Source organism: Parasteatoda tepidariorum, chromosome 4 (genome assembly GCF_043381705.1).
Source record: "Parasteatoda tepidariorum isolate YZ-2023 chromosome 4, CAS_Ptep_4.0, whole genome shotgun sequence".
NCBI lineage: Eukaryota > Metazoa > Arthropoda > Arachnida > Araneae > Theridiidae > Parasteatoda > Parasteatoda tepidariorum.
Genome location: NC_092207.1, coordinates 26,275,284 through 26,301,944, shown reverse-complemented (window position 1 = coordinate 26,301,944; position 26,661 = coordinate 26,275,284). Strand labels below are relative to the sequence as shown.

The following is a 26,661-nucleotide window of genomic DNA, read 5'->3' as shown; positions in this document are numbered from 1 at the left end:
ATAACTCCTACGCAATATGCAGAAGTTCGGAGTAATATAAAGAAAAATGATGCCACCCCCTTTTCTCTCTGAACCCTGAGGACACCGCAGGCAAATCATAACTGGGCCTGACGTGCAACGACCAAGGAAGGAAAAGAGCTATGTAAAATTCACATCCCCCCTTATTCCTCTGCACCCCTTTTCGGTTTCATCTTCCCTTTCCACCCCTTCCATTTTTCCATCTTTTCTTATCGCCGGCGGCAGGCGCTTTCTTATCCCCCCTTCACCCCGACCCAAAAGGGAACCGATCGAGAGTGAGACAGGGGCGCTCACGGGACAAGCCCTTGCATTTGCATGAATAGGAGTGAGGGTGTGTGTGTACCTGACTTTTTAAAAAAGTAGGGGGAAAAAATGGCCCTGAGGCTCTTTTCCCATCAGGAAAGGGGATATGTTGTCCGCATGTAACCCCCATGGGTGACCCCGGCTGAGAATTTCGACCGAATAAGCAAATGAAGTTTTCTTGCAATGCGAAACAACCGCGAGAGGCAAATACAAAGCAGCTAAAACCTCTCCCGATTGGATATTCCTCAAATAAGAGCATTTCTACATGTTTGACAGAAGTAAAATTGTTCTCCAATAAACCGCCCGCATAGTTTTGCCATAGGAATGAGCTGAATCGAATTTTGCTGACTTTTCATGAATACCGATTTATTTAGAAATGCTGGAGAGGCATTAATAAAATGGAAAGATTTCTTAGGGACTTTGAGGGGGAATTTTTTTTAGAATATGCAAAAGTTTAAAAGTAATACAGAAATGGTATTTCGGTAATTATTATTTTCCTTAAAATGAATTAAATACTAGTACTTCATTTACGGGTATTATCATAATTAAACCGGCAAAAAAATGTCAACGCTTTTTTTTAGTAAACTTGTTGGCGTTTATTTTCTTTTTTTTCTACTTTTAGTTTATATTTTTGAAAAGTTCTTTTTTTTCTTTTTTCTTCTTCTTTGCAACACAGCTAGGATAATATTGGAAACGTTTCAAACAATTTTGAGAAAGTGCAAGATCTGGAGTAGACAATTAAAAACAAAAAAAACAAGAGATTTATTCGAATTTTTTAAGGGTAACAGATTTTGAAACTTTTCCATACAGTTGATTTTGTGGAATTCAAACAGAAGCATTTTGTTTAAATTTATAAGAATGATCTTTTTTTTAAAATGGCTACTTTAAAGCAAACCTTCTGACTATCCTGTGGTTCAAAGCACTTCCTTATTTAATAATTAACCAATATCGTCTTTGTGTCGCATTTTAATCCACATTTACACATATGTGTACGTTTAATCTTTTAGTTTCAATGTTTAATTGCATTGGCTACACCACAATCTGCTTCCTGCAGGCCATATGTGGCTCGACGATTGTTGATGTGCTACCCACAGAAGCTTCCACACACAATAAAAAAATTTTTTTTTGAAAAATAAAAAATTTCGAAAATTTTGATAAAAAATTATCATAAATATTTATGGAAAAACACGAAAGTGGGAGGCGGTCAATAAAAAATATTACGATCAGGGAAAAAAACAAACAAACACAAATTAGACTCGTCGAAACATTTTTTGAACTGGGCAATAGTTTTTTGGCGAAATGAAAAATTTTAATTCAAGAGATCTTCCTATTACCACATTGAAGCATTTGGTTTACGAACCTCATTTATTAATGAACTTTTTAAGGNATCGAAACATTCAACCAATTTTTCTTAATTTCATGACTACTGTATTCAACATATTTTCAAAACTATTGTTTACCATGTTACCAGCTGCATAAATACTTGAAACTTTGAAAATAATTTTTTTTTATTATAACAATTTATGTCCGATGGCCCATTGACTTGAAAAAATATTCTATACATATGAAATTGACAGTGGGCGGGGGTACCCGTTGGGTGGGGATACCCGACTTTCCCCTACGTAGTTGGAAAATGTGATTGACACTAAAAATGACTATCAGGAGGATTTCATGGGAGGTAGACAGGATGAAAAAAAAATAAATAAATAAAATCAGGAAGACTTCTCGCGAATTATGATATAAGTCGTCAATCGCGTCTAATTACCGGAAAAAAGCGAAGCAGTTATAATGATTTAAGACTTGCGATTTTACGAAAAGTATGTTATCAATTTCCTGCGTTACTTATCTCTGTTAGCTGTGAAAAAGAGTAACGAAATATCAGTTGCATACCTAGCGATGCAATGCAGGCTTATACCGATGGTAGTCGTACAAAAGACCGTACTGGTAGTGGTATTTACATTAGGGCCCAACGTCTAGAAAAATCATTAAAGCAACGCAATCCAGACACTTGCTCTGTCTTCAGAAGCGAGTTAATAGCGATTAAGGAGGGGCTTGTAGCTATCTTACCCTACGACAGTGATTATGGAGAACTCTGGATTTTATCGGACAGCCGCAGTGTCCCTACAGCATCCTAGTAGCTGGTCCTCTGCAAGCGATGAAACTAGTATATCTATCCTGATCTAAAAGATTTCTCAGCACCATGACGTACATCTCCAATGGATTCCACCACATGTTAATATTGGTGGCAACGAGATAGAAGATAGATTGGCCAAAGAGGGCAGTGAGGAAGATATGTCCACCGGGTCATCACTTACTTATCAGGAACTTTACTCCAATGAAAAATATAGACAAAAATCAATCTGGCAAACTCCACCCACGCACCAATGGTACACCGCAACATCTCCTGGCACCCTTCTGGGAATCAATTGCGATCGAAGCTTCCAGACTGCCTTGGCAAGTTTCTCATCTGGTCACCTAAAATGTCTAACATTCGAACGTGGCACAAAAATTTACCCGACTTGTAAAAAATGCTGTGTCCATCCAGCCTCACCGGACTATCCAGTGCGGACTTAACTTCCGATCCCCTTCTTGTGATCGACAATCTGGCTGTCAACAACTTTTTGGAGTTGATCTGCCTAATGTCAGATCTATGAGGATAAGCAACAACAACAGAGTAACACTGGCTTTAAAAAGTTATCACTATTCTGCCGCTTTATTCGGTACAATATTAATATTTGTCAAAATTTTTGTTCAATATGTCTGAAATTTTAGTACCAAATTTTTTTAGAGTACCGCATACAAATAACTTTACTCATATTTATAAAAATACCTGTTCAAAGTTATAATTTCTGATTGCCCCAGTGATGGGTAAATTGCCTTTAAAAGTTTCCATTAATGCTAAGTTAGAATATTTAAGTTCTTTTTTTTAAACGATATATATGGGTATTAGGTATTTCAAAGCAATCTTTGGAGCTATCTGGTGTGAGGTATTGGGTATTAGAGGAGATTTATATCTTATATGACTATCAACAGGGTGCGTAGCCAAATCTTTCAACAAAAAATAAGCACCTTTTAAGTACTTCTTAAGCATTCAAAAAATATATTTAAGCACTATATACATTAAGAAAATGCAAAATAATTTTCAAAGACCTTACATGATCACGATAAAATAACTAGTTTCTGACAGAGAACTCTTTTCGTGATTATATTAGCCACCTTAAAGACCTATTCGAGAGAATTTTCGGTTCGAAAAATGAGCGTGGAAATGAAGTAATTGAGCATATCTAGCAAAATGCAGCAGAGTTACACATGAGAGTGCTAGAATTTTACCGAACTCAGCTCAGTAGACGCACGTGCGGACTCGCAAGTATTTCATCAAACCTGTAAAATGATTGCCGCTTTCATACGCTATGGACCGACGGAAGGCCGAAATGGATTGTGGTTGAATGAATCGTGAAAATGTTGAACAGAGCAATGTGAAAAGCACGCTTTCGCATGTTACGTGCCGAAAATCGACAGGGTAAAGAAAAAAATCTTATTTTCGAAAAGAAAAAATTAAGCACTTTTTTAAAAACACCCCATGAAAAAAGCACCTTTAAGGGCTTCTAAAAAACGAAAATCGAAAAGAAGCACATTTAAGCACTTTTTAAAAGCGCTACGCACCATGATCAAGAACTGTCATAGAAAACAAAAAAAATTATGTATAAAAAAAGTAGTAATGATATTTTTTCTTTAGCAATAAAAAATTGTATTTTAAGCACATTTAAAGGTATTTTTGAGCTAATTTCACATGAATTTCAGTCTGCTTTTTATTTATATTTTTGAAAAGTATTATTATTTTTTTTGGCAACACAGCTAGGATAATATTGGAAACGTTTCAAGTGATTTTGAGAAAGTGCAAAATCTGGAGCAGACAATTAAAAAAAAAAAAAGAGAGAGAGAGAGAGAGATTCGAATTTTTTTAAAAGTAATAGATTCTAAAACTTTTCCATAGAGTTGATTTTGTGGAATTTAAACAGAAACATTTTGTTTAAATTTATAAGGAGAATGATCTTTTTTAAAACGGCTACTTTAAAGCAAACCTTCTGATAATTCTATGGTTCAAAGCAGTTCCATATTTAATAATTAACCAATATAGTCTTTGTGTCGCATTTTAATCCACATTTACACAAATGCGTACGTTTAATCTTTTAGTTTCAATGTTTAATTGCATTGGCTACAGCACAATCTGCTCCCCACAGGCCATATGCGGCTCGACGATTGTTGATGTGCGACCCGCAGAAGCTTTTACACACAAAAAAATTTTTTTTGAAGAATAAAAAATTTCGAAAATATTGATAAAAAATTATAAATATTTATGAAAAAAAACACGAAAATGAGGGGGGGGGGGCGGTCAATAAAAAGTATTACGATCAGGGAAAAAAACAAACACAAATTAGACTCGTCGAAACATTTTTTGAACTGGGCAATAGCTTTTTGGTGAAATGAAAAATTTTAATTCAAAAGATCTTCCTATCACCACATTGAAGCACTTGCTTTACGAACCTCATTTATTAATAAACTTTTAAAGGGATGAGAAGTTAAACTTAGAAGGAAAATTTGAATGAAAAACATACCTGTTCTAAAAGTGTGACTAGACACGTCATGATGTCTTGCTCAACCATTGCTTCAGACACTATATAGTCGTTGCAGACCGCAATATTCCTGAAAAAAAGAAATAAAAATTCCAATTAGTGCGGACTCTACAAAGATTAATGTTTAATATATCCTAACACGGAAACAATATGGTAAAACAACACAGGGCAAGCAATTCTTTGTTCATGAGCAGCTTTAAAATTGTATAAGTGTTGCCCAAATAAAAAAGTGGCACGTGAGATAGAGTCAGAAATTCAGTAAGAATGGTAGCATCACCATCAGGGTGCGTAGCCAAATCTTTCAACAAAAAATAAGCACCTTTTAAGTACTTTTTAAGCACTACTATATACATAGGCAAAATGCAAAAAATTTTCAAAGATTTTACATGATCATGATAAAATAACTGGTTTCTGACAGAGAACTCTCTTTCATGATTGTATTAGCCATTAAAAAATGATCAAAAGATTTTCCAGTTTTATATCAGAAAGTGGAAAATGAATCTCAAAATTGAGAATAGCTTGCAAAATGCAGAGTTACACACGAGAGTGCAATAATCTCTCCGAACCCAGCTCAGTAGGCGGACATGCGGACTCGCAAGTATTTCATCAAACACGTAAAATGATTGGCACCATTATAAGCTATAACCGACGGTACGCCGAAATGGATTGTGGTTGAATGAATTGTGAAAATGTTGGATAGAACAATGTAAAAAGCACGCTTTTGCATAATTACTGGTGAAAACCAACATGGTAAAGAAAAAAAATCTCATTTTCCAAAAGGAAAATTAAGCACTTTTTAAAAAACAAAAATCGAAAATAAGCACCTTTAAAAACGCTACGCACCATGACCATTTACAGTTACAAAAAAAAGTAAGAAGAGTGCACAGCAAATTATATTTAACGAATGAAGCGGCTCACGTGAGAGCCTTTAAAATAAATGTAAAGCCGTGCTAATAATTCGTGCGTCACCGGTAGGATTCGAATTCCTGTACTCACGAACACGAGTTCAACCAACCAGGCTACACTGTTGTTGAATTGATTATTATTTAATTAAGGTGACAACGCTGCTCTTTAATTAACTTTCTCCTCATTGTAAACTTTGTATTCTTTTTTCTAACGAAACCAATCTTCTTTCAGAAATCGGAGTTCAGAATTGAGATTTAAAATATTTTTCGGAAGAAAGCCGCAGAAAAATAAATTTCGGCTCTCAAGAGCAATGGAGTCAGTTCTTAAATCATTCGTTTGTAATACTCCTTATTAATAATTCCTTACAAGCAATAAGACCAGCATAAATTTGTCTTAAAGACAAAGTATTTATGAAATATTTTGGAATTAAAAAAAATTGCAAAATGGGGCGCTTTTGTCACCTTTTAATAAAATTAAACTATGGCAGCATTAAAAATTTACTTCCTTATTTTCACCATTCCTTAAAGTTTTCTTTTTTACTGCTATTCTTTTTAATACTGGAAAGGCATTAGTTTTAGTTAAAGAAAATTTACTTTAAAATTTTTTGAATGTTAAAAGATTAAATATTACGATACCTTAAATTAGTACAGGGTGCGTAGCCAAATCTTTCAACAAAAAATAAGCACCTTTTAAGCATTAAAAGAATATTTTTAAGCACTATATGAATTAAAAAAAATGCAAAATAGTTTACGAAGACTTCAGATGATCATGATAAAATAACTAGTTTCTCATAAAGAACTCTTTTCTCGATTATCGAGAGATTTTTCGGTTTTCAAAGGGTGGAAAACAGAGCCTGAAATTGAGAATATCTTGTAAAATGCAGCAGCAGAGTTGCACACGAGAGTGCAAGAATCTCACCGAAACCAGCTCAGTATACGTGCCCGCAAGTATTTCATCAAACATGTNGTCCCTGCCAAAAAAGTGACTTTTTCCACAATTGAAGGGACGAGACGTAGGGGACGACCACCTACAAGATGGATAGACGACGTTGAAAAGGACCTCAAGCTGTTGGGAGTCAACCGATGGCGGGCCGTCGCACCGGACAGGGCCAGATGGAGGAAAATCTGCGAGTCAGCCTTGGCCTGTGAAAGGCTGTTGCGCTTATGAAGAAGAAGAAGTTTCTGATAAAGAACTCTTTTCCCGATTATATTAGATCGAGAAATTTTTCGGTTTTCAGAGGGTGGAAAATGAAGTCCGAAATTGAGAATCTCTTGCAAAATGCAGCAGCAGAGTTGCACACGAGAGTGCAAGAATCTCACCGAACCCAGCTCAGTATACGCGCATACGGGCCCCGCAAGTATTTCATCAAACATGTAAAATGATAGGTGCTTTCATACGTTAAAGATCGACGGTACGCCGAAATGCATTGTGTTTGAATCAATTGCGAAAACGTTGAATAAAACAATGTGAAAACCACGTTTTTGCATAATACGTGGCCAAAATCGACATGGTAATAAAAAATCTCATTTTCGAAAAGGGAAAAATCAGCAATTTTTAAAAACACCCAATAAAAAAGCACATTTAAGGGCTTTTTAAAAAACGAAAATTGAAAATAAGCACCTTTAAGCACTTTTTAAAAACGCTTCGACCATATAGTACCTCTACGAATTTTAATGTTATAATTTCTTTACGGAGTTCTTTTAATTTATTTTTTGATTGAAAGTCAGCAAGGAATTGATGAATTGGAGGCTGTAGATAATGCACCATTAACTATGAGGTTAGTTACATGAGCAAAATGTAAGTTTTTATTTCTGTGGCTTGATAATCATTTTTTTATTAGGGGCAGGGGAGAAAGTGAGAATCTGTTCAAATGCTTAAGCATGTTTATGGTAATTTTGAATCACCCACCACCATGTCAAGAAAAATATGCAGAGCCCAATTCCCTTGCACTTTGCTTTAACTTCAACTTTTACTACAGTACTCAAATTTCAAGAACATTAGGTTTAAATTTAAATAAAAGATGTAATTTAGCATAAAAGATGCAACTTAGAACAAAATTAACATTTTAATTCATTACATACTATTATGAGCAGAAAAGTTTTCAGCTCAACAGAGTTAAACAGAACAATTGAAGCATAAAATGATTTAAATTTAATACACAATCATCCAATCAGATGGTGTCCAAGATTGTTGCAGACATTTTTTCATATCTTTTACGGCATTCCTTCTTTCGTATTCCGTTCGACTTGGAATGAATCTTGGGTCACTTTTTTTATCTATTCATTTAGCATCCTGCATGCATTTCAGCACGTTTCAAAGTTCATTTGCTGATATGTCTTTAATTCTTAATAAATCTCTTGTGTGTTTTTTTTTTACCTGTGGTCAAAACTATTGCCCAATGAAACCGATTAAAGAATTTTCTATCAACTTTTTACTTCTCCTAATTTACCCAGGGGTGATTGCGAGTCCAAGTCGAAATTCCGAAAAATTTCTTGAGATTAAAAAAAAAAAAAAAAAAAAAAAAAGAACAGTTCAAATTGAAAAATTAGGAAAACATTTAAACAAGTTTTTTTTCTTTCTTTTTCTCAATATTTCCTAGTTTACTTAAAATATCTTAAAAATTTTACACATACCTATGATGACCTGGAGAAGTAATTAAAATTTACAAATACGTCTTTCTTTCTTGAATTTATGATTATAACAACTATTTGCTTATAAAGTATCTCTCTGGCTCTCCCTTACAAACAAATAAAATAAACTGTGTTTTTAAGTTCCACCTTTGAAAATTTGATTTCCGGAATTTTCTGTGATCAATGATTATTTTGAAATGTCTGGACCTCGATCTCCGGAAACTTCCGGATCACTGTTAGCGAAAATTCCGGAAATCTGGATTTTTTCCGGAGCACAATCAGCCCTGATTTACCTATTAGCTTTTATTTCAAATTTGACATTTTTAAAAGTGTATTTTTTGTTCAATTTTTGGCTTTTTTTTGCAACTTAAAAATAAGCAATCTTAGTGTCGTACATAAGTAATGTTCATACCCTCTCTCCTCCACTTAGTCAACAAATATACTTACGTGCTTACGTAATATTTGTACGGCCCTTGGAAAAATTGTAACATTACAAAAAAAAGATTTTTTAAAATATAATACTAGAAAGAAATTAAGAGGATTATCAATCACCCCCACAATTTTTTTTTTTAATTACCTTGTTCAAAAATACTTTTATAATGAAAAACATTTCCTCGCTTGCATTTCGACAAATGAAAGACGGTATTTACCAGGTCCCCGGGGACCAGCGTCTATCAACATCAGAATGAACCATCTGACCAAATATTTTCGGATAAACCCCGCGGGTTATGGAAGAAAAAAAAAAGAAAGAAAGAAAAAGTTCGACGCGGGAGAGAACGAACGAAAAGCTAGTCCATCGAAAATGCAAAAAAGTTGGAAATCTTACTATTCCTTCTTTTTCCCACACCGACCATGCAGATCTAGATTTCGATCCATTAGCAGTGTATTTCCCAAGGTGACGTACTGTTCCAACTACGCAATACATCAAAACATACTTCCGTTTCTCTACGGGATTTTATGCACCGCTGGTGCGGCAAATAATGTCTCGAAAGCAGCACAAGCCCCCCTCTTTTTTTTCTTCTTCTTCTCTAGTTTGCGTGTGCTCGAACCATCCAACTTTTATATATATTTTTTTATTTTATTCAGAATGCTTTCAAGTTCGTGTCCTGATAGAGTGCCTGCGATGTGCAAATGTCGAGAAAACTTTTGTGGGGGGTATCGCTGGACTTTGGGAAAGCAATTTTTTACGATATGCGCTTTTGTGGTCACTCGTGACGTTGGACATTGAAGGGTATTCTGGATTTGGCAAACTAACTACGAATGCGGCGAGTTATTTTGTATCTTTTGAAATATGGGTGGCATATAAGCGAAGGATTTTGGGATATCTAGATATCCCGTATGTCAGTTGGACAAAAAGTTTTCCCACAAGTAAACCTTGTGAGATCTCACCAAATAGTTACAGACACTTTATTTGACGGTTACGTGCGATTTAATATTTGGAAATGCATTTTATTTTTCAGGAAATTATTAAAATTCTATTCTTTATAATTGCGATGAGTTACTTTGTAGAGTATGGAAGAAAAAGGTAACGTATAAGAGAGGGATATGCGGACAAAAAGTTTTCCCAATAGTAAAACTTGTGAGATCTCACCAAACAGTTGTAGACACTTTATTTGACGGTTATGCGCGATTAATATTTGAAAATGCATTTTATTTTTTAGGAAATTATTAAAATTCTATTCTTTATAATTACGATGAGTTACGTTGTAGAGTATGAAAGAAAAAGGTAACGTATAAGAGAGGGATATGCGGATAAAAAGTTTTCCCAATAGTAAACCTTGTGAGATCTCACCAAATAGTTATAGACACTTTATTTGACGGTTACGCGCGATTTAATAGTTGAAAATGCACTTTATTTTTTAGGAAATTATTAAAATTCTATTCTTTATAATTGCGATGAGTTACTTTGTAGAGTATGAAAGAAAAAGGTAACGTATAAGAGAGGGATATGTGGACAAAAAGTTTTCCCAATAGTAAATCTTGTGAGATCTCACCAAACAGTTGTAGACACTTTATTTGACGGTTATGCGTGATTAATATTTGAAAATGCATTTTATTTTTCAGGAAATTATTTAAAATTATATTCTTTATAATTATGACGAGTTACTTTGTAGAGTATAAAAGAAAAAGGTAACGTATAAGAGAGGGATATGTGGACAAAAAGTTTTCCCAATAGTAAATCTTGTGAGATCTCACCAAACAGTTGTAGACACTTTATTTGACGGTTATGCGCGATAAATATTTGAAAATACATTTTATTTTTCAGGAAATTATTTAAAATTCTATTCTTTATAATTGCGATGAGTTACTTTNCAGTGGAGAAAAAATTTTCCCAATAGCTACCTAGCGAGATCTCACTAAATTGTTAAAGACGTTTCTATTAAAATTTTAAAATGTACTTTATTTTTAAGGGAATAGTTAAAATTCTTTATAATTGTGACGAGTTATTTTGTATCGTAATTAAAAGTTACAAAATACCGGCGAACTCTTGAACAGAAACCACACCTCTACATCAAGCTAATTTGACTTAACATTTTGAGCAAACTAATCTATTTTCATCTTCAAAGCCGGCGGATAAGTATATTTTGTGAGTAATTTAGAAACCACAAAATAAATAGCATATTATGGTTAGGTTCTTATGAATTAAGGTGAAATCAACAGTACAGGACCGCAAAAATACTTTTTTTTAAAGAACATGACAAAAAACGCAATCCTTAAAAGTTCCAACGTTATACTGTAAAATACGGCAGGAGCTACTTCAAGTTTTCGATAGATTATTAAAATTCAGCTTTAGTTTAAATTTCTGAAATGTATTTTCCCTAATTGTAATGAAGTGAAACCTTTATTTTCCCCCATTTTTTGAAAACTCAACCGAATGATACACAATTATTAAACATTTTTAAAAACAATAAATAATCGCAAAAAATGCAACATTTTATGTAAAATACAAGTTAGCCAATAGCTCTTTAACAGCTCTGGGGAACAATTTTTTTCTTTCTTGTTTTCTCTTGCATTTGATTTTTTTAAAACAGATCTTAGATATTTTCCAGAGTGCGTAGCCGAATCTTTCAACAAAAATAAGCACTTTTTAAGTATTTTTTAAGCACTCAAAAATATTTTTAAGCACTATGTACAATAACAAAATAATTTTCAAAAACTTTACATGATCATGATAAAGTAACTAGAATTTCACAAAGAACTCCTTTCTTGATTATATTAGCCATTAAAAAATGATCAAGAGATTTTTCGGTTCGATTTCACAGGGTGGAAAATGAAGCTTGAAATTGAGAATATCTTGCAAAATGCAGCAGAGTTGCACATGAGAGTGCAAGAATCTCACCAAACCCAGCTCACTAGACGCACATGCGGTCTCGCAAGTATTTCACCAAACCTGTAAAATGATTGGCGCTTTCATACGCTATGGACTGACGGTAATGCTGAAATTGATTGTGGTTGAATGAATTCTGAAAACGTTGAATAGAAAAATATGAAAAGCACGTTTTTACATAATACGTGGCGAAAATCGACATTTCCTTTCATAAATCTCATTTTCGAAAAGGGAAAATTAATCGACTTTTAAAAACACCCAATAAAAAAGCACCTTTAAGGGCTTTTAAAAAACGAAAATAAGCACTTTTAAAAAACGTTATGCGCCCTGTTTAACTATACATAATTCGAAATAATTTTTACACAAATTTTTAAGTTTTAAAACTTGCACAATGCTTGTACATTTATGTCCTGGAAGACAAATGGAAAAGCGAAATTTGGAAGAATTAAATCTAGATATCTTTATACTAAATTACGAGTTTTGTACAACTGTTTTTTATTTAATTATATTCAGACAAATCAATTTCGTCATATTTTCGACACTCGTTTTAAGATCTGAGAACATTTTTTCTTCTTTTTGTTTCGTTTTTGCTATTTTTATTTTATAGTGCAGCATATTAACGAAGAGTTTTTTAGAGTTCAACATTTTTTTTCCTGTAAGGTAACATAGGTAAGCGGTAACAAAGAAATCTGCGATTTTCAAGGCTAAAGTTGATTTTTAAGAACTAAGAATAATTTTTTTTCGTTTTGTCTGTTTCTCTTTTGGATTTTTTATGAACTTTTCTTTTTATGACACAGTACTTTTTAAAGAGCGTTTTTAATAACTTTTCTTTAATCGTCATTTAAAAAAAAAAAAAAAAAAAGGAAANGGTGATCTGTTCACCTAGGCCTCCCAATAAAAAATAAAATTTTTTTTTTTTTTTTTTTGCTTTAAAAAAAACTTTTGTTTTTAATATGACGTGGCAATTAAGTGGGTTTCTAATTAGACTTTATTCTTTTTTCATGAAAATACGGTATTGGGAAAACTGAGATGTTCGGCTTAAAATTTTCTATCGAGAATATCGACTTTTATTTTCATGGGCGCTTTTAGGATAGCGCGGCATTTTTACAAGCGTTCCTCATCGACTATACTTCTTTCAACGTTTTATGCATACTTTTTTATGGAAAATATTATTTTCATCATTTAAATTTTTTTACTTATTAATTTTTACAACTTTTTCCCCCTTTCTTCTTTTTTTCTTCTATCAGTTAGTCAGTTTTTTATTTATCTCAAATATTTCTTATGGATAACTATTATAGTTTTTCCCTTTACCCTATATCAATAATACAGTTAAGTTTTGACTACTTTTCAACAATGATTTGACTTATTTAAATACAAAAAAATTAAAATTCATGAATGATTTCCTTAAAAAAAAATTATTCTTATTCGGCCGCCAAATATCCGGTCTTTATATATACAAAAATCCAAGTGAGAGTAAAACTAATCAAATATAAAAGTTTACGGCTTTAAAAAACCAAAATTGTCTTGCTAATAGGTTACACCATTGTTTCCCAACGTGGGGCCCACGCCCCACTGGGGGGCAATTTGATTGTTAAAGGGGGCAATTCGAAAATGAACTCGACACGAGTTTAACCCTTTTGCTCCGGGCCATTTAAATGCAATGCTAGACTTGGGTGCCAAAATTGAAATAAAAAAGCAAATTCTAAAATAATTGCGGCCAATAAATATTATGTGACTTAGCGATTTTTTAAGCGACAAACCTGAAAGGAAGTATTTGTTTACAGTCGATGGTAAAGCATTTGTGAGTTACTTACCCAATATCTTTGAAAAACTGAATATATTAAATAAGAAACTTCAAGGAACAAATAAAACTCTTGTTGATGCAAAAGCGAATATATTTGGCTTCATTACCCTTATTGAGTTACGTCAGAAATATATTAACAACAAAAATTTTGAACAGTTTCATTGGCTCCAAAAATTTGAAGTAAATGATACCGCTTTACTTGTTTGTCTATCATCTGAAAATTCTATCGGCTGATTTAAAAGAAAGATATTCAGATTTAAAACAAATTTATTTTCCAACATGGATGTTGCAGTCCATGTTAGTGGATTTGTCTGATATATCAAATATATCAAGAAAAACTTGCAGAAATGCAAAATGATGACTCAGTTAAAACTTTATTTAATATGAAAGGAGTGATGGCATGGCTTCGTGAGGAAACAGAAAACAAATTCCCAAATTCAATCAAATGTGCAAGAAATCTATTGTTACCGATTCTATCTTCATATTTAGCTGAATGTGGATTTAGTGGTGCAAATGATTTTATTGGTAAAAAAAAGAAATCGTCTGGATATAACACAATGGGGAGACTTGAGACTGAAGCTAACCAAATTGGAACCTAAGATAAAATCAACGTGTAGCAAGCATCAAGGGCAAGAATCTCACTAAATTAAAATATTAAATTATTATAGAAAAATCTTTATAAAGACTTAATCTGTATAAAGAATCTTAAAATTATTTCGAATTTGAATTTTAGTTTTTCATTATATGTTCTGAAAATTTACTTACTTTGTTTCGCTAACAATTTCCTAAGTTTCTTAAGTGAACAATTCGATTTTTTAATATTAAAAATTATGTAAATGTTACATAGGGGGGGGGGGGGCATAAGAATTTTAGAAAGGCTTAGGTGGGACATGGCACAAAAAAGATTGGGAAACACTGGGTTACACTAAGTTACATTTTTGCTTTTTTTTTCAATCCTTCTCTATTTATAAGGTTTAATCTTTATTAAGTAGCAGGGTTGAAGCTTACATAAAGATTATTTATAGGTTTTAATCTTTATGTAAGCTTCAAAAATACATAAGAGAATAAAGTGCAAATGTTTCAAGCACTTCATAAATAGAAGCCCATTTTCAAGAGCGAAATGTATTTTAAACTGATTTGCCCCTCTCGGCCAATGCGGTTTTTCTAGTTTTGTTTCTCATTTTTCGTTTTATTATTTACACCACTTTTGTTTCTTCTCATTCACGCCTGTCAAGTTTTGAAAATGGGCGCCTATTTTTGAAGCGCTTGAAAAAAGTAAATTGTTATTTTCTTTTATGAATTTTCAATCAAGTAATATTTGTTTCATTGTTTAATATTTATTACTTTAAACAGTCAAGTCATTAATATGTTCTACAGTAGAAGATCGTTATAACGGAAAACTTAAATATGTGGTTATCGTTTAATGGAATTTCGTGTCTTATAGATCATATCACTCATCTTGAAACTCATCTACTAAATATTGCAAGATTTGCCTGGAACAGATCAATCTTAAAATACTTTAAAATAATTTTTAGATACAAATACTTAAGAACACAAAATATGCACTACAGCATTAGAACTAGCGTGAAAAAATTTATCAATTTTGGTTTGTTTACCTTTAGAAATTTTAATCTCTTAGCAAATAATTAAACAAGTAATGAAAAAAGTTAATAGGTTTTGCTTAGCTATAGAAATTTCTTAACTGCGAATTTCGTTGTTTCCCCCCGCAAAGCCTGTGTGGTTTATGGAATTGCATTATATAGATCTTCTACTGTACTGGGATTTAAAGTGCGAAATAGCGTAGTTACTTTATATTTTAAGAGAAAACTCCTAACGTGAAAAAAATAAATTTTTATTTAACGTATAGAAAAAAAAGATCAACATCACTTTTTGCAGTGTACTTATTTCAAAGTGGCAGATGAAAGAGAATTCTAAATTTTTATGAATATAGATGAATATTTGAAAAGAAAGAGAAATCATTCAGTTGAGTTATTTCACTGAAGAAAAAAAACATGCTAACTTAAAAAAAATAAGAAAAAAAGAAAACGAACTTAAGGAACTAAAAACTGAAAAATTAAACCGAAATAAAAGGGGGGAAATGACTTTAGGGATAAATTAACTATTTATTTTCAATCTTCCCTAAGAAGGAATACATGTTTTTTGGTTTTATCAATTCTTTTTAACAGTTTCTATAACTTTCATCGTAGATCCTGTTGCCATTGTTTGGCTTACATCTTGTTCTTCACAACCATCTTGCATTCTAAACTTCTCATCTGAGTTAAGAAGACTTAGGCGTTTCGTTTTTGCTGGCGAAGTTTTATCACCAATAATATCATCATCTTGAAACAATCGTTTTAAATTTTTCTTGTGAACTTCAGTTATCTCTGTTTGCTCATTTAGTCCCAACCAATTCAATGATTCTTCTTTTAATGATTGTACCACACATATAGGTGAAGAAGATTGTTCTATTTCCTGTTGATCCTTGTTGCCCTCTCTTATTTTAAAATTTCCATCCTGCTTTGAAGTAAGAACTTCTGAACAACACATTCTTACTTGAGATGCTCCTCCAGAAATACTATTCTTATCACATGATATCCTTAATGCTGCTTTTGAAACTCCAAATATTTTAGCAGCTTCTCTCCATCTTATTTTTAGAGCTTTAACAGCTTTCATAGCATTTTCTACGGATTTTGATTGTGTAATTTCTTGCTGTTCCCACTGATCCTTTACATTGAATTCTACTGTTTTGAGGATTTCATCATTTAATTGCACTTCAGATGCTCTTTCAGGAATACCACATTTTTTGCAAAGCAATCTCATTAGTATGAATTTTGGAACCCCTAAAGCTTCTGCTGCTTTTTGAATTCTACTTCTTTTTATTTTCAGTGCTTCCAGCATTTCTTTAATAGATCTTGGCGACCATGCTTGTTTCACTTGTTGGTGTGAATTGTTGTCTCCAACATCAAAATTACCTTCTATAGTAGGAGTAATTATAGGAAGACAAGAAATACTTGCTTGAGATACTTTATTAGGAATGCCGTATTTCATGTATAACAATAATCTTAGTGTTGTTTTTGGTACCTGAAATGTTTCTGCTGCTTCTTTCAATCCAAGTTTTTTTGTTATTACAGCTTCTAGGGCTTTTTTCATTGATTCTAGTGACCATGCCTTTTTAATCAGCCCTTGCTCATGCTTGTCTTTATTGTCAAAATCGCCTAATGTTGGGGAATTAATTGCGGGACAACAGCTATCTGCTTTCTCATACAACAATCTTCTTAGTGTCGCTTTCGGCACCCCAAAAGTTTTTGCTGCTTTTTTCCATCCAATTTTTTCTTCTTTTACAGCCTTTAGTGCTTTTTCTAAAGATTCTGGTGACCATGCTTGTTTTTCACTCACTTGAAAATCGCCATTTAAGATAGGTCTGAGAAGCGCTTTTGATTCTTCACAAGAAATGCCATGATTTTCATATAACTTTCTTTTTAATGTTGCTTTTGGAACCTTAAATGTTTTTGCAGCTTTCTTCCATCCCACTTTTTCTTCTTTCACAGCTTTTATAGCTCTGTCTATGAGTGATGAAGAGCAGATATGTTGTACATTGCTATCTTCAACTTCAAATTTATCTCCATTTAGTTCGAAAGAAGCTGGGCAATCCATTTTTATCTTCGAGGCTTTTTCAGAACCAGAATTTCCAAATATTTCTCCCAACAGTTTGGCCAGTGTTGCTTTCGGAACCCCAAACATTCTAGCTGCATATTTCCAGCTTAGTTTCTCATTTTTTATAGCTTTTATTGCTTCTGCCATATACAGCAATGACCATTCTTGTACTGCCAGTTGTTTGCCATTACCTTCATTTTTGTATTCATATTTTGATTTTAAAATAGATGGATCTGTAATGTCTGACGGAATTATTACTTTTGGATTGCCATATTTTTCTTCAAACAATTTTAATAATATAATTTCAGGAACATTAAAAGTTTCTGCTGCTTCTTTCCACTGCATTTTTTCGTCTTTTATAGCTTCAACAGCTTTGACCATGGATATTGATGACCAGATTTGTTTTCTCTGTTCTTTATGCCTTTGCTCTGACATTCTAAATGTAAAAATATTTACATCAGTAGGACATGTAAATTTACATTTCAACACTTGTGCATTTTGTGAACCCATTTATGAGTTTTTAAAATATAAAAATAATAGGTGGCTTCCAAGTTTCTGAAATGGGGAAAACTTTAAATATACACATTTTCAATCCAAGAATTTCTTTTAAATAAATAACTATTAACTAATTTTTTCCAGCTTCGCTCAAAAAACGAGTTCTACTCTGTAAACAAATTAAGATTCTATTTTATGCTACCATTGCCGGAAAAAAAAAGCATAGAATAGGAAGTTTACTTTTGGTTTAAAGTTTTTCTGTAGTAAAACCTTTATTTTATGAAACACTTAGAGCAGAGTATAAAACAGTGTCATTTTAAAAAGACAGATGGTTTATACTGTTCTTAATTGCCTTAATGTATACAAAACCTTGAATTTTTGTACAGAACCATTTTACATTTAAATACATAACAACTTAATATTTTATTTATTATTAGCAATTTATTTTAACCTAATAAAAAACTTTGCAGGACATTACACTTGTAAATTTTTAAAAAGCAAGACTGTCTATATTACATGCAATGTGTGATGAAATGACTGCACGATGAAAAGATGGTGTTTAAAATTAATTCCTGGGACTAATTGTCAGTGTTAAATTTAGTAAAAAGAAAAAGATTCTTCCATTCAATTACTTTTAACTCAAAGAAATAAACATTAAAAAAAAAAAAAAAAAAAAAAACTTAACACAGGTTGAACTAAATAAAGATTGCAAGTAAATAAAGTTTAAAACATTCCAAAATCAGACATTAACAATTCTTTCAAAATTAAAAAAACGATGTTCAGGGTTGCCACTCAAATTTGGAAAAAAAAGTTCCCTGTGTTTTCCCTGCACACATTATATTACGAGCAAACAACAATTACTGCGCTCTTGTGTGAGCTATATTGGGCTAACTATATTTATTAGTTTTAATTGCTGGAAAAACAGCTGAGCATACTTAAATAATGCTATCGTAAATGAAATAGTTTATTATAGCTGAAATATCATGGTTAAATATCCCATAGATTACGCTTTGAGTGGTCACCAATTTTTAAAAGACAAAAGTAAGAAACAAAATTTTACTGGTATTTTACTGGTTTGTAAAGAAAAAATCAAAATTCCCTGCATTTTCCCTGTTATTTTAGGTGATTTTTAAATTCCCTGTATTTTTCAGGTTTTCCCTGTTCTCCCTGAGTAGTGGCAACCCTGATGTTCTAATAACAGAACATAGGGTAAGTGAGAGGGGAAAAAGTAAGTTTCTCTCATTGAAATATCGTGAATCTAAGTACAAGTGATCCCCTAAAAAGAAAAATATGAATCTCACAGAAAAAAAATCTTTGGTGTCCACCACTGTGTCATGCTGGTTCTGCTACTGGGGATATAACTAGAAGTCAAATAATTAAAAAAATCAGTAGCTGCAAGATAATATCCATTGTAAGTGAATGATGAAAATGTGTTCCAGCTCAGCAACTATGTTTGAAGTTGAGTAGACTATTCCTATAGCAAAACCTGTACAAGCTGAGCACTAACAAACAATGCATGAATTTGATAGTCAATTTAGAAAGGCATTCCCCTTATAAAAATAAAAAGTTGATACGATTATTTATTTCAAATGTGGTGCTCAATTCTAGAAAGTAAAGCGAATAAACATGCAAATCAAAATTATTATTGTTAGCAGAGATGAGATGGTACTGATTAACCTTAATATTCAAGAACTTGATTCTATAGTCAGTTTCAACATACAAATTTTAAAATTTATAATTTTCAACGGAACAGAAATGCTTAAGAGTTGGCAATTACAAACAACAGAGGAGTTGTGACATGCTACATATGAATGAAAACAGGCTGGAAAACATTTGCTGTTTTCCAGGAAGGACAAATAATTGATGACAAGCTCTAAGGAATAACAGACCATGTAGACCATTTAAGGCCAAACTATGGACAATTTATTAACTAAAACATCAAATTATCAAACAAACGGTCAATATATTTTCTGATTTACTTTCTAGACTCCAAGACTTAAGACAAGCTTCATAAAACTGACATGAATTCCAACTTAAATCCATAAAAGAAAACATTACATAGATAAAAGCGCTTTGTGGTATTAGGGGCAACGAGGAGGCTGACATACTTGCAAAACTCGCTTGTCCAAGGCCAGTAGTAGATATCAACAAACTTCCAACTAAGAAAAAAAGAAGAATCCTATTTGATCAAACAAAAAACACAAGGCAAGATAACTAGGACAGTCCTGAAACAAAAGGCTGCCACACTACTCAGCTAATACCAAGGATTAACCTGAAGTAAACTCACAGGAACTTTTATATGAACCAATTTCTGAGTGCATAATGCCAAAACAGACTTTTTTTTTTAAACAAATCTAACCTATACCATATTATTCAGAACCTGAAAAATGTGCTACTCAGATATAAAAACTTTATAGAAAAGAGGAAAAACCACTTCCCAGGCAATCTTAACTACAACAATCTCATAAAAAATTTTGTACAAAAAAAGAAATATCAAAGAATATACAGGACATAATAAAGAACGTTTTAAAAGCTAAATTGATTAAAACTAATATAAACTTCAAATTGTCATGAAAAAAAAAGAAAAAGAAAAGAAAAAAAAAGCTTTCTTAGATATCGTTAGAACTTAGACATACAGATACAGGAAAATTTTATACGAAAGTATTTGCCATTCAGTGTTTGAAACTGAAAGCGTCTATTAAGTAAAACATTTTGAAAAATCATATGATCAATTAATTCTATTTAAGTACAGATAAAACAATAGACTTCCTCTGGACTATAAACTGTAATGGTTCTTCTATTTATCTGTAAGTACTTATCCAATATGTTTGCTTTTTCCTTACGCCTCTCTTCATCAAAATTTTGAATGCACGACCTCTCTACATCTGCTTTTTTCTTCTTTCACTTTTAACAAACGTATGAATCATCTTTACATCCGTTACTTCATCTTATTTTTAGAATATCTGGTCTACATTTATAGATTGAGAAATCTATCCATCTGAAAATATTAAATTTCTGCAGTACATTTTGTTTTAACTATTCATATTTTTTTACCGACTATACATATTCATCCGCAACATGTTTGGAAATTCTTAACCTTTTGGTTTTAATGTATTGAAACTAAATCCTGGATCTCCCCTGTGGAACCAGGGTAAAGCAAATAAATATGAACAAGAAAAGGTCGTAAAATGAAGCAAAGTTTATGTTATGCATGAAAACTCAGTTTGTGTTAGCACAATAACAAGGATTGGAATTCAATATAACATAACTACTCATCAGTTATTATATCCACATGCAGATATGATAGCTCATTACAATCACTTAGGCAGTTTTAGTACAGACTGATAAAACACTTCACTGTATTACTCGAGCTATCACACGTAACAGCATTGACTAGAGACAGGAACACTATCAGAAGATTCAAAATAATTCCACATTTCAAGTTTTCATTGAGAACTTTGTTTATTTGAGCTGTTCAGCAAATAAACTTTTGTTCCAAGAAAAAGTATGATATCTGGCAGAAAAAAAAAATCACCTCAGCAGATACTAATGTTCAAATCAGAATCTCTAAGATTCAGTCAGATACATGGACGGAGAATCTCCATCCTTCTAACAAACCATCTTTTAACAGGAGACTGACTAAGGAGCAAAGTGATACCATATGTTTCCAAGAGGATGAAAAGAGATCAACATTCAGCTGTATTTATCACACAATCTGATATACGTAACATTGATGGTAACAATTAATTTAATGTTTAAATTTAACTTTCAAGAATTACTTAATTAAAATGTATGCTAATTAGTTCCAATGTGACAAGTCTGCCATCTGATGAATCACCACAAAATTAGCAAAAAATGCTTAAACAAAAAAAAGTGAACGAGATCCTGAATCTTGAAAGGTAACGTCAGTCGATTGATGTTTTTGAATTAACCGATAGCTACGACCCTTTTAAAATGTCAGAAACAATATCTGTCTCATACCAGTTAAACTACAATTAAAATTAATATTGGTCAGAAAGGTGTAATTACTAGGAAAGTAATGAATATTCGGTCATTATTCACATTTTCTAGCCAAATATTTGATTGGCCAAATATTCAACAAAATATTTTTCAACATTTTTTTTTTTTTTTGGCGTTGGGGTGATTGAATAAATTTAACAAAAAATAATCTAAAAATGTATTTCCTACTGTACATTATTAGTAATAGTTTTTACACACAGTTGTTAAGTTCTAAAAGACAAATAGAAAAATGAAATTTGAAGAATTGAAACGAAACTAAATTACTTTATACTGAACCAGGAGTTTTGTTCTGCTGATTTTTTAAAATTATATTCAGGCAAATCAATTTCTGTGTTTTTCCAACACTTTTTTTTCCTTAAGAATCGAGAATTCTTTTTGTTCTGTTTTTGCTACTTTTCTGTTTTAACACTTTATTTTTTGCCACTTTTTCTCTGAACGTTAAGACAGATAACCAGTAGCATAGAAAATTCTGACTTATAAAGTTAAAGCTATAATTCAGAACTAAGAACAATTTTTAAATATTGTAAGAACTGAGAACTTTTGATTCATACATATTTTTCGTTCAGTTTTTGCCTCTTTAACTATAGTACAGTATTTTAAGGGAGCGTTTCTAAAAGACTTTATTCTTTTGTCATTTTTTTTCTTGCATAAAAATACAGACAACCTGTAACATCACTTTTAAAGGACTTTATTGTTGACATGAATTCAGTCTTGTCAATGGCTTTTAAATTCCTGGTATTCTTTTAATACAATACTATAACAGGTAGATTAGAAATCTTGTTTTTCAGTAATCATTCTTTGATTTGATTGATTTAAGATTCTAACATAAAATTATGTGATCCTGCTAATCATTTTTATAGCAATTATTGCTACACTTTTATACATTGTCATTAAAAATACAATGTTTAACATTGAAATGTTATATATTTTGAAATGCACGTTTCAGTAAATACTTTGTAAATTGCCCAATTTCATCTTAAATTTAAATGGTTTTGCCAACTGCTTTTTAGCAGATTTCTTCAGTGGAAGATTTTTTTTCGGGGTTTCGGCGATAAATCACTCTAGCACCAATAGCTTTCCGGATGATGCTTTTAATAATAACTTTCAATGATAATTATTAAAATGATGCTTTTAATAATAATTATCAAAGTGGTACTTTTAATAATAACTTAATATGTTACTAATTTAAATTAACAAAAGTGCTGTGTTTATATAAAAAAAAAACTTCAGATAAAATAAAACTAGAGTTCTTGCCAGGCGTTTTTAGAAGGGCGGCTAGCCCTACCGGCTCTTTGATCCCTATAAATAGTCCTCTTTTTCCTTTTTTGTATAAAAAGTCGCCATCCCTTAAAAACACTGTCTCTTTATTTATTTTTTCAGGAACACTTATTTTGTTTTAACCACTTGTGTTAATGAGAAGTCAAATTCAGATTTATTTTGTTATTGATAACTATTTAACATCAATTTTTAATTTTATTCCTTTATTTTAGAAAATGTTATGCTGTCTAGTTATATAGATAAAATTTGCGTGAGATATGACCCAGAGATATTCTCATCTTTTATTTAGGGTTAAATGAAATTTTTAGTACTTTTAAGTTTGACTATTTGATTAATTTCAATAAATGCATTTTTATTTAAAAATGCCCATTTAAATGTTTATTTTATTATAATTTTCAGTTTAAAATGTAAAAAAAAAAAAAAAAAAAAAAAAAAAAAAAAAAAAAAAGCTGTTGAGTTGTTTATCAATTAATCCCTTTCTCTAGTTTACTTTTTTTTAAAAAAAAAATTATACTTTTAGCTTGCCTTTAATTATTTTTCAAAAGCTTCAACTTTTACACTCAATCAAGCTTCAAAAGCTTACTATCAATTAATCCCTTTCTCTAGTTTACTTTTTTTTAAAAAAAAAAATTATACTTTTAGCTTGCCTTTAATTATTTTTCAAAAGCTTCAACTTTTACACTTATTTTGATAATGAGTGAGAATTACTTTGTGAAATATACACATAAAACAGTATAAAAGGGTAACTTAAAAAATTGAGGATTGAATTCAGTAATTTCATAATACTTATTTTGATAAATTTTAATGGTGTTAAATGAGTGCCTTTCCCTTTCTTATTCCTAGGGAGAAATCAGATAAAACTGTAAATAATTCCTTTAATTAAATGTGTAATATTCTTTAATCGAATAATTATATGTGATATTTTCGTACTTTGTTGGGGGAAAATACAGTAATTATTTATCTTCTTGTATTTTATAAATCGTCAGCACATTAAAAGATATAATAAAAAATCATGAAATCCATAGCAGTAACTACCGAAATGTAAATCTGAATTACATATATCGATGACGAGATCATGCGAATCGACACTTCAAAAACAGGTTACACAAATGTGTGCTCTGTTTCGAGATTTGGCTGTTATAAAATGAATAACATCATATTAAAAATATCTGATTTTAAAAACTCGATGGAATCAATAGCAATAACTGCAAAAAAAAAAAAAAAANATTAAAAAAAAAAAAAAAAATTATATAACTGTGTTAAAAAGTGAATACTCAAATGTGCGATTTGAATTTCCCATATTGTCTGAATTAATAGGAAAATTTAAAAACCACATAAAAATCAATATCTGCCGATAATATGTAATTATTTAAATGCGTGGTAGAAATTTAACGTGATCAACAGAGAAATAACCAGAATTTTCAAACCCACATGGAAATCAGCAGCACTAGCAATAACGGCTGGAAAGTTGGGAGAAAGAAAGGGGGAAATCATCACATTAAAAGAAAATCAAATAAGCGACTCAAGTTTCACGTATAATAAAAATTACATCTGGATTTTGTTCTCTTCCAAAAATGCGCAAATTCATAGCAATTAGTTTTGAAAAGATGACTGAAACACCACATAGATTAAGGATGATATGACACAAAAGGAGCATCTCGAAGTGTGATTTTTTAAAATCTGCGATTCAAACTTTGTGTGCAGTAATAATATTGATATTTTCAAAAAGATCACGAGATTGTCAATAATAATAACTGAGCAATGAAAGATATCAAGATTAAAAAAAACAGAAAAAAAACAAGTAAAAATTCATAGCAATAATTGCAGAAAACTACTGCATATATTTATGATGGAAACAGCGAGAGTTGTGAATGTAAAGACTCAAACGTGTGGTTTAAAATTTCCGTGTGTGTAATATAAAAGTATTGGAATTTGATGAGTTATTTCAATCACATTTTACAAAAAAGGTCAAATGTACAGCATTGATTCTTTTGCAACAAATCTGCATTTGTAACAAAATCCTCACTCACATTATTAAAATGTAAAAGATGTTCAGAAAAAATAAAGGAAAGTAGAAACATAATGTCTAAAGAGAACTATCTTTCAAACTTTTGCGAGATCGGACTTTTTTTTATATACATATATTATAGATTAGAAATTCTAGCTGAAGTCAGTTATTATCAAATTTTTTTATATATTTAAATGAGAATAGGAAAATCACAAGCATATTTTTTCCTTCCGACACACGTGAAAGGCAATGTTTAGAATATAATTCTGCAGAAAATCAAAATTTTTTACTTCCCAAAGGAAAATTCTTCCAAGAACGCTGTATTTTTCTACAACAATGTCATTTTCTACTGCCACAGAGTAGATTTCCATATAGTTTATAAAACTCAACTTAATTTGAATAAGATATTAGAGCTACACATGAATTTTTGAAAGCCCAAATAAATTTTAATGCTTTGTATATACTTATCTAGAATTCCCAACAATTTTACGACTCTGGTAATCAAACTTTCCTAATTAAGAGTGAGTCTAGAGCTTTATCTTAATCATGTTTTAGTAGTCTCAGTGATCTGATATACAATTTAGAATGTTGCATGATGATACATGACAAATTTTTAAATATGTGAAGAATACAAACTGTTAAGTTGTTTTCTGTTCATGTCAGGGTTGGCAAGTTTTTGACACGTGACGGTTTTTACCGGTTTATACCCTGGTTTTTACCGTCATGTCAAAAACCCCTCTGTCAAAAACCCATAGTTTTGGTAAAAGTGTATTTTTGAGTTTAACTGCTTATAATTTAAAATTAATTCATTTTTCGGCAATAAAATTAGAAAAAAAGTTGTTAAAAGATATTTAAGAACAGATTCTTGCATTTTCCCAACATGATTATATCAAAACATACTATTTGAAGTAAAATATTAGGANCCGGATGCGGAATTGCATCATTTTGTTTGGCATATTACATTACTGAAGAATGTCAAGTCATTCTTGACTTAGAGTTTTTAAGTAGTTACAAGCTTTGAAAGTTTTGTTTAGCTTATTTATAATATTTAAGAAATGCCAAATTTTAAATTCTTCTTTTTAGTTCTTGAATTTATTAGTAATTCCAAGCTTCTTTGTTTGTTTGTTTATTTCTAAAAATTAAGAAGTGCAAAATTTTGAATCCTTTGCATATCAAGCTATAATGATAAAAGTAAGTATCACTATTTTCAATAAGTATATTACAATATTTCTGTATGAATGTATATCCTTCCATAAGAATACGTGTATGTAGTTGCAAAATCAATAGCAATCATTTACAACATTAATTTATAAAGGCAATTATGTGAAAATAATATATTGTCCACCATATGCCATAAATAAAAGAAAACAGTAGGTTTTTGACAGTTTTTACCGGTAAAAACACGGTTTTTACCACTGTCATGTCAAAAACCAGTTTTTGACGGCAAAAACCCAACCCTGCTAGTAAGCCCGAGACCGAAGGTGCCTTCAGAAACTTGTCCTTGATGTTCTTTAAAAATGACAAGTCTTTATTCTGTTTGTCAGGGTGAATTTTTTGCAAATGCTCCTGCAAACGAGAGGGTT

General features: G+C 31.4%; 1 protein-coding gene across 1 annotated transcript in view; it reads right to left on the bottom strand.

Moving 5' to 3' along the window:
• LOC107442406 (HEAT repeat-containing protein 3) overlaps positions 1–26,661 on the bottom strand; it is a gene marked incomplete in the record, with an annotated part of 56,662 nt that overhangs the window by 23,830 nt on the left and 6,171 nt on the right. Inside the window, 1 exon segment of the mRNA XM_016055968.4 lies at positions 4,938–5,015. Within this exon segment, the coding sequence (XP_015911454.3) occupies positions 4,938–5,015 (78 nt within the window).